Source organism: Sprattus sprattus, assembly GCF_963457725.1.
Source record: "Sprattus sprattus genome assembly, chromosome: 4".
Classification (NCBI taxonomy): Eukaryota; Metazoa; Chordata; class Actinopteri; order Clupeiformes; family Clupeidae; genus Sprattus; species Sprattus sprattus.
Window position 1 is genome coordinate 2,224,408 of NC_137923.1, and position 9,409 is coordinate 2,233,816.

Here is a 9,409-nt window from a genome sequence, read left to right on the forward strand (position 1 = left end):
TAGCAATGTGAGTTTGAATCTGTAAGTTCAGCATAGAGATACGAGCAGAGAATAGTTTTAATGTCATGATATGTGCAAAGTGCAAAACGCCGTGTTCTATGTCATATTCTCAACACATGGAAGGACGTGGTAGTGCTGTGAGTTACATTAGGATTTCATTTTATTCACTTCTACACTGCTCCCATTTGCCCCCACTGAACGAGTTGGTCCTTTTCTAAACTGCAATATGTCAAAAGCATGTTTCTCCACACAAGTGTCACACATCGCCAACAGACACATCGCCAACAGCGGTGCCCACTAAGAGCAGAAAGGGGTAGAGATGTGTCATAGACTGACACAGAACAGTATCATAATTCCCAAAAGAGAGAGCATCAATAAGCACTTCATTTTTTTTCAGGACAAGCTAGAGAGAGAAACCAGCAGCATTGCTAAGATAAAGGCACACAGTGAGCCGCCTTTCATGAGCATTGGATTGCACTCAGTAATGAGAGAGCATCCCGGTTACTCTCTCCCTGGGAACGTGTGCCTGGCCCCTTCAGCCTCCGGTCCGTGAGGCTTTTACCAGGGCTTTTTTGGCACAGCTGTAAGCACTTACACCGGGACGGGCAGGATCCGCGAGCAGAGCTTGTGGCTGTTGCGCTTCTGAGAGGTTTCTGTCTGTCACATCGCATTAAGATGTATGCGCCTGGACACCGGTGGCCTTGATCATTTATTCATGTCCGGTAAATCAAAAAAGATTGAGCGCTCCCTTGAGAAAAGTCAAACTATGTATTTTTTTCCCGTCCATACTGCATTCTAACATCTAATCAGGGGGTAAGGGCTATATAACCAAGAACTCCATCCCTGGCGGGTACATCGAAGATACTGGAGATCTTAGTGAATTGACGGAGACAGTTTGTCCTGGTTGAGCTGGCAGCAGGAAGTGTGAGTTGAACAAGAACACATGAGTGCTAAGGCATTATTCATGGTTAATGGCACAGTTTATGCCAAATGACTTCTGCAAGGGTAAACATGGGGTTGCTGAGGAGAAAACTGCAAGGGAGTAATTTCATTATCTGTACATGCACATGACCGTGTGAGCGTATGCAAAATGGTATATCAGGGAGGAATGTCACCTTAGGCGGCTGGCAATGTCTATTAGCATCTGCTGCCCTAAGATGAGTGGATGATTGCTACTTAAGCAGCGCTGGATATCATGCTAGATTCTCCTGCCAGGAATTCATCAAAGGAGATGTTTGAGATCATTGGCTCGTGGTTGTCTTCATCTCATAAGCGATATCATATTGTATTATTCAAAAGAAAATGCACTCTGTGAACTGAAATGGCAAGATAATGGCTGGTGTCACTGAAAGTAAATGCAGGATTATTTAAACGCGTACCTTTTTCAGGATCACTATGCCTTCCTGGTTGAGTTCGTTGGTGACAATGTCAAACATGGTGCCTCCGTCGCCAGGAACGATGCTGTACTGCACGTGCGCATTCTTCCCGTGGTCTAGGTCATGAGCAACGATCTTGCCCACGGCTGACCCAACATGAGAGGACTCTGGGACGCGGAGATGGAAGATACCTGCCACATGGAGCACAACAACAACACAGTCATGGCATCTGTCACACTAGCACCACGTATGGAGGTCGACCCATCGTAAGAAACAGACAGATAATACAATGACAAGGGGGACAAAATGTCACTGAAGAAGAAACTTGACTAAGACTAGAGTGGGGGCATCACTGACTTCTCCATTTTTCCATAATGACTAACTACATCTGCAGAGGAAAAAATATGTTCACATGATTTATTTATGATTTCAGGTGAGCAGGGCACTGTCTGCCTCATAGAACTAATTGGGTGCAATGTTGTTTTCTCTTTGGGTCAGAGAAGCCATATTTAAACAAAATATGTCAGTGAAAGCCTGCTTTGGTAACCAAAGACTGGCTTCAGTAGACTGGCACTAGACTTTCTTTACATAAAAAGTAAGGTTTAAATAATCTGCTCAATTGATATGCTGATAGCAATGCCAGGACCATAGTTTGACAGAACACATGCAGTGTCGAATGCGTATTACTTAAGCCACAAAAAAAAAAACAGAACAGCACCTGACTGACTACATGAATTGAACGAATCCAACATGAGAGGACATTAAAAATAGAATTAAATAAAAAAATATATTAATTACTAGTAATGCCCTTATATCGGCTCCTTAAAGTCACTCATACACTAGGTTTCATGAGGACACGGAAGGCAAATAAATGAACCTCGCTGTAGCTTTATGCTCACTTTTGGTGAATCTGGGGGGGTTGTCGTTGACGTCGCTGAGGGTGATGTTGATAGTGGTGGTCCCTGCCAGCCCCCCCAGCTGCCCACCCATGTCCTTGGCCTGAATCAGGACCTGGTAAACTTCTTTTACCTCCCGGTCCATGTTTGGCAAAGCTGTCCTGATAATCCCTTTACATAAGAAAAGAGACGAATACAGATTTAGGGAAGAGCCCGGGGAACAGATTAATCAACCAGAAGAAAAAAGAACCAGGGATATGTGGTGCATAAATTCTTCCTGTTGGCTTGCTTTGAGAAAAATAGGGTTTCTTTCTTATTAGCCCGTTCTTTAATCAGTAAATGGCACCTCTGTCATAAAAAGTAGACCCTTGACATTTAGCTAATGGCTAATCTTCCGTAATAGCGGCACCCCCAGAGGGAATACCTTTTGATCAAGAAAAGCCAACAAGATGTGAGGCTTTTTATACCTCGGCGAGGCGAACCACAGATAGAGGAACATACAGTAAATCTGTGTTTATTCCCTTTGAGACCATTTCCCCTTCAAAACAAGTTAATAATTCATTTTTCAGTTTTATCCCTGACATTAGCTACAGTAAACACTTACAGAAATACACACTTTCCCCATCTTTCACACTGACTGTGTCTTGCATGAGTGGACCTTTTCAGTTCAGATCAGTAAACTAGACATGGCACCTGTTTTTGAATCCACTGAGAAGTATGGCTGCCCATGGATGACGCTGTACACGATCCTGGCACTGTTTCCATAGGTGGGGTCATCCGCATCGCTCGCTCTCACTTGTGTCACATAAGTCCCTGATGAAAACAGTAAATAAAAGACGTAAATAAAAAGTGAATCTGGGATTGAAGCCAACCAAGTTTTAAGGACACCAAGGACACTGCAATAGAACAAGGAAGAAGCAGGGTGATGCATTATACGATACACAGTGTATAACTTCATTACAAAGAGGATGTAGGTCACCAGATTTGCAAGGAATATACAAAAATGCAACCCACGGCTGTTGTCTGAAAACATTCCGCAAAAGTAGAATATAAGCACTATTTTTAGGTTAAATATTTGTAGTGAGTAACAGACTGGTTTTGATGATGGCATAATCTGCACCCACTGAATAGCGGTGTTTGAATTTAAGTCTGGATTAGAGATTAGATTTAAGACCTCTCTGTTAAATTAACTGCGAGGCAGTGTAATGGTATCCAGCTGGGAGTTAGGGCTCTAGGCTGTAGGGACCATCTCCCAACTTAAGCAGCAAAGCCCAAGACAACCAGATCAGTGAGTGAGGGGAACAAAAAGGAACTCTTACTTTATAACTCCTGTTTGGAGAAGAAACTGCATTTCATTTTATGCTGTCAGTTGAGAATCACAGTAAGTCAATTATTTGATTTATAAATACAATCGGTTAAATGAAGCCATCTGCAACACACTCTCAAGTCTGAGCATATTGTTGCAGAACAAGTGCGAATCCACAGAGAGAAACCATTTTGAGACTGCATCCATCTTTAAGTAGTATTATATGCAGAAGACTTCTCACTCGTGTCAGCTTTGACATTGAGCATTTCGTGTGAGTTGTTTTTGATGCGGATAAAGAAGATCACCAGGGGATACGCTGCCCTCCAACTACTGATTGAATAATGTATGCAGAAATGCATGCTGTGCATGGTTAGATGGGCATTCCCCCAGCAATACTATCTGTGGTCATAAGCCTTGCTCACAGTCATTATTTGTGAAGTGTTTGTTTTGCTACGAATATATTTTTGCCACACAATTTGTCCACATTATGCTCATTCTGACCACCTGTCTTATGAGAGGATCTTAGATACTTCACGCCCCGTCTGCATGGCACAGGTTTAGGGGTTAGGGTAAGGGTTGCATCACACGCTCTGCACGCTCAGAGGCTCAAAGAATCAGTGAAGCACACACTGCGTTGTCTTACCTACGGGTGACATCTCCGGAACAGAGGCCGCGTACGGGCCGCCCTGGAACCTGGGCTCGTTGTCGTTGATGTCCTGCACCTTGATGACGAACTCAGACTCGGGCTCCAGTGGCCGGCCGGTGCGCATGTCCACCGCTTGGGCTCGTAGGGTGTAATAAGGCTTCTCCTCCCTGTCCAGGCTCCTTAAGGCATGGATGTCCCCGGTTGTCGGCTCTATGGTGAAAATGGAGCCCGCGCCCTCTCCGGACAGGGTGTACTTCACCATGCTCTCTCCCCTGTCCATGTCAGTGTGGAGCTTGAACAAAAAGACAGATGAACAGTGATTAGCCATTACCTATCAAGAGTATCTGGCTGGAAAGCACGACAGGTTTGACTCATTCCCCCCCCTTTTATTCTGACGTTATGACGATAGTTAATTACAGCTATTCTTCAAGGTGGTGAGAAAAATGGCTTGTTTCAACAAACCTCATTTAATATCTGCTGCTTGCACCCCTAGGGCAACGGTGCTTTACTGTGCAAAAGGATCTCCTGCTCTTCCTCTGTTTCGGAGAGGAAACAATACCCCATGATGTGTGATCACTACCTATTATGAGCTGAATGACTGAGCACTTGATTTCAAGGCCTGTTAATTCCAAGATGGAACCCTCTAGGAACAATGCATGCTTCATTGAGAGAGAATGTTTCTCAATGGCTCAGGTAATGAAAGAGACGAGTGTATTTATAGAAGTCAGAGAATTAGAATAGATGGAAAATGACTTTCAAACCTGCTGAAATATCAGAATTTTTGATGGGGTTTAGCACAACCTTCCTGAAACACACACACACACACACACACACACACACATACAAAAACACACACACACACTCACACACACAGTGCTCCTTATTTGATATATATACGCACAGCAAATTCTTACACACTTGATTACTAACACACATTCATTTAGGTAAATTCCTGTTGATATGAGTGGCTCAAAAGACACAAATTCAAGAGCACACCGACACATTCATCTGTCCCGCGAAGGCTTCCCGCTACTCTTGTGTCCTATGGGTGTACACATGCAAATAACAATTATTCATTCACACAGGAACTAACATCAGGCAAAACTGGAATAATATATTTAAGAAACCAATGGCAATGTTGAGGAGAAGAAAGAGCTTCTTAAAATCAAGCTAAACTCTAGACTATGGTTGGCATACATTACTTATGGTCATGAAAAGCACCTTCTTATCCAACACATTGTTTTCTCTATTGTTGATATGTCGATGATGCCTGACACATTTTTCCATTCGGCGCCTGATCCAGCAATGTCTCGTTAATTAAAAAGAAGCTCTTGGATTCAAACACACCATGGACCGGATTATCAATATCCAAGCGTGAGTAATAGACACATCCACACCATCCATGGGGAATAGCAGTGTGATAAAAGGGGAAATCAGTTAACAGAATGAGGTTAACAATCTATTGTGATGGTCCTTTAATGGACAGTGCCAGTGATTTCTCAGCTATTCATCCAAATGAGCAGACATATGATTTCAATGGAAACTAGGGCTCCAGACTTCAGACATTTTAAAGTCATCAGCTAACATTCACAGCAGCCGGGTCTAACCATCAGCACAAAAACATCCACTATCATTACAGAAGCACAAACAAAGCCATCAAAATTAAAATTAATATTTCGAAACATGACCCTTTTGACACGGGTGAAGCTATTTCTATTTGAATGACTATGGGTGTGGCAGAGAAGCTTACAAATGGACGTTCTCTAGAGATGAATGTCCCACTCTCCTTAAAGGTCACAGGAAAGAGCAGATCATAAAACTGAGGTAATATATTCTGGAGTCAAATGACTTGATGTCTGTGCTCTTGATTGAAACATACGAGGAGCTGCTGCAGCAACCTGAAGGATGTGAAAAGCACAGGTGCACCCCAGAAGAAGGCTAGAATTCTCCAGTCACTTCTTAAATGTATTAAATAAAAAATGCAGCAAATTACTAAAATCTATTACAAATGATCGTCTCTAATTTCAATAGCCTTGACAGCATCATTGTATTACAATTGATAACATTTTATATCCTTTAATAAAACTTGCATTCCACGAGGAGAAAAGTTTCCTTATTAAGAAAAGAGTTCCACTTATAAAGCTTGCACATGACTTACACCACACTATTTTACTCAATAAAGTTTCAGTCTAATTCCCACCCACACACTATCAGGTAGAGCTGAATAAGAAGCACTGTCTGAAGAGCACTCTGATGCATTTGTGACAGGTTCTTTCACAGCTCACTGACACACAGAGACTCTGCATATGAAAAAAGGGAGGTTGCCTGTCATGCTGTGATTTGGAAGTTAAGCCAGATATACTGAAGTGCTTTCTAGCCTAATGTAGTTTGGAATTAATATTATTTTTTGTTTGGATCTTGCAGATGGCTTTTTCCTAGCATGGGGCACTGGCAGATTATTTAATTGCACAAAGTAAAGTCATGTGAAATCATCTCTTGAAACACTCCCGCCGCCAGTATTAAACTAAACGTATAACGGACGTCTGTATTGTTGCCCCATTAGCTGTGAAAGGGAACATCTGCATATGCCTTCTGTCCAGGCTGTGGTATTTTGGGGCATGGATATTTGATGGCTTGAGGCTGGGGGCATTATAGCAATTTACAGTGAGTGACCAACGGGGATTGTACTAATGGTGAATCATTGGGATTGCAGTAATGGTGTATCGGGAAGATTTTTTTAATGAAGCAAATCATGAAACACACAAATAATGAAGCTCTATTACGCAATGTAGTGTAATCTTGGCATGCTAACACAAAACAGCCTTTCTGTCATGCCTAGATAAAGGAACATTCTTGAAGTCGTCTATCTATATATCTGTCTGTCTGTCTGTCTGTCTGTCTGTCTGTCGGCCTGTCTGTCTGTCTGTCTGTCTGTCTGTCTGTCTGTCTGTCTGTCTGTCTGTCTGTCTGTCTGTCTGTCTGTCTGTCTGTCTGTCTGTCTCTCTGTCTGTCTCTGTCTGTCTGTCTGTCTGTCTGTCTGTCTGTCTGTCTGTCTGTCTGTCTGTCTGTCTGTCTGTCTGTCAAGTGTATGGCAGAGTGAATGGCAATCAAATGAGGACGAGACAGAGAGAAAGAGAGTGAGTGAGAGAGAAAGAGAGAGAGAGAGAGAGAGATGCACTTAATCTTTGACTTAAGGTTAAAAAGGTTTCAGTCTCGATTCATCAACCTGGCGTTTTGTACAGAGAGAGCCTTAACTATCCGCCTGCAATCAGAGCGCTGATCCCTCCCCGCTGCCACTACCTCCGGCCCTGCCTTGGATTAATCAGTAGTCTTGGGCATGGCTCCATGTCATCTGGTGCATCCTTAAAACAGCGGGGCGGGGCGGGGGCGGGGGAGGGGGTTACCCTCACTCACTGTTTAGCTGTTGAACAGCAGCAGCGCTGACAGCAGTGGCAGTCGGCTTTGAGTGTTCAGCAGCAGCAGAGACTACCCCTTCCTGTTGGGCCAGTCGGGACATATCCACTCCGCGAGGAGCGAGGAGCGAGGAGCGAGGACACACTGACTGCAGCAGCCATCAGTCCACACAAGTCAATCTACTAGATGTTATCCCATTTAAGCTGCAGGTGCCAGACTCTAACTTCATCTTAAATGTCCCTTGAAATTTAATTTGGTGCCACTGACGGGGAAAAAAACCTCCTTTTAACCTTGCACGTATGCACTTAGCACAGAATCAATGCTTGCAGAGGCTGTAATGTCAGGTGTAGTCATCCCAGCCATTAATGTCAAGTCATGTTAAATCTCTACAGGGCCCAGGCAGTTTTCACTAACACCCACCATCACAGACATATTTTTTTTTAGGTCTTTGTAGTCCTCCTTTATATATATTTTTCATGCAAATGCAAGGTTGTGTGCAGAAACAGTGATGTGATACGACCATCCAATTCAGGCACACACATGCTTCCATCCTTCCATAGCCAGATATACCATACATGGGGAGTGTAGCTTATTTAAATCACCTACTTGGGTTCCATCTAAGATCAAGAGTTACTGCTGGGTCTGCTTGGTTCTTATATAAATGCACAGACTCCAAACCTCACACAGCGTAAGGACCATTGTGCAATGGTGTTAGAGATTTGTCCTCTCCTGGCACAGCAAGCGCTCTGCTAAGTTCAGTATTTCGTTAAACTCATCCAAAATGTTGAATCGGGTTATATTTTTAGCCCTGTGTGGTAGCTCCTGTTTGTTGCCTCAGAAAGAGAGTCAATTCAAAGTGCACAATTCCAGGCAGTCAAAAGCAGATCACACACACACACGCACACGCGCACACACACACACACACACACACACACACACACACACACACACACACACACTTACTTCAGTTATTCACTGCATTCAAACAACCCTTTGAAGTACTCTCGCACTCTATTCTTGCCCTCAACCATCACATGAGTACATAAAACACTATGAATTTCAGATCATGTTTAAAAATTGAACAAGCCACAGAAAGGAGAATATAAAAACACAATAGAAACATTTTTTTTCTACCTTACCTTCCCAACATACTGTGGTTCTGATCCCATATATTCTTCCAGAACAAAAAACTGGTTCCACACCCATCCTCTCTTAACCCTTTGAACTCCGGAGATCCCGTGTCTCCTCAGGCCTGCCGTGCTGCGCTGATGCTCCTTCCCCATCCTGCCGTGGGATGGAGAGTGAAGGGGAGCGACGAAGCCTTTGTCCAACAGACACCAGAGGAACAGCAACCAGCAGTTCCCTGTGAGCATTGGAAGATCTTTGAAGTGGGAGATTCTCTGCTAAATTCCACAAGGACGTCAGTCAGACAAATGGTCCATAGATCCCAGGCAGAATGGTGGGGAATTTCTGGAGGACATTGATGAACCAACATTCAGAGTGGCTTGAATGCTAGCGGATTATTGACGAAATTCACCTGATAAAGATATAACAAACAAACAAACAAACAAACACACAAACTTGTAAATAAATGAGGTGCAACAGTGAAACCGTGGCAAACAACTTTCCTCAGAATAGTCCCATTATCTCTGGTTTTGAAATAGCAACCTTGCTCACAGCCTGACAAATATCTTTTTAATATGTGCTAAAAATCCTTTGTCTGGATACTCAACCTTGCACTAATCGAATGTGAAGTATTTTACGGATCATG

At 43.2% G+C, this 9,409-nt stretch overlaps 1 protein-coding gene across 1 annotated transcript in view; it reads right to left on the reverse strand.

The window, feature by feature from the left end:
• The window catches only part of cdh12a (cadherin 12a), a gene marked incomplete at both ends in the record, with an annotated part of 23,430 nt that extends 14,419 nt beyond the window's left edge, over positions 1–9,011 (reverse strand). Inside the window, 5 exons of the mRNA XM_080837615.1 lie at positions 1,380–1,567; positions 2,276–2,443; positions 2,966–3,085; positions 4,222–4,516; positions 8,778–9,011. Coding sequence (XP_080693741.1) covers positions 1,380–1,567; positions 2,276–2,443; positions 2,966–3,085; positions 4,222–4,516; positions 8,778–9,011 — 1,005 coding nt within the window. The remainder of the gene's footprint in view (positions 1–1,379; positions 1,568–2,275; positions 2,444–2,965; positions 3,086–4,221; positions 4,517–8,777) is intronic.
• Positions 9,012–9,409: the final 398 nt, after the last annotated feature.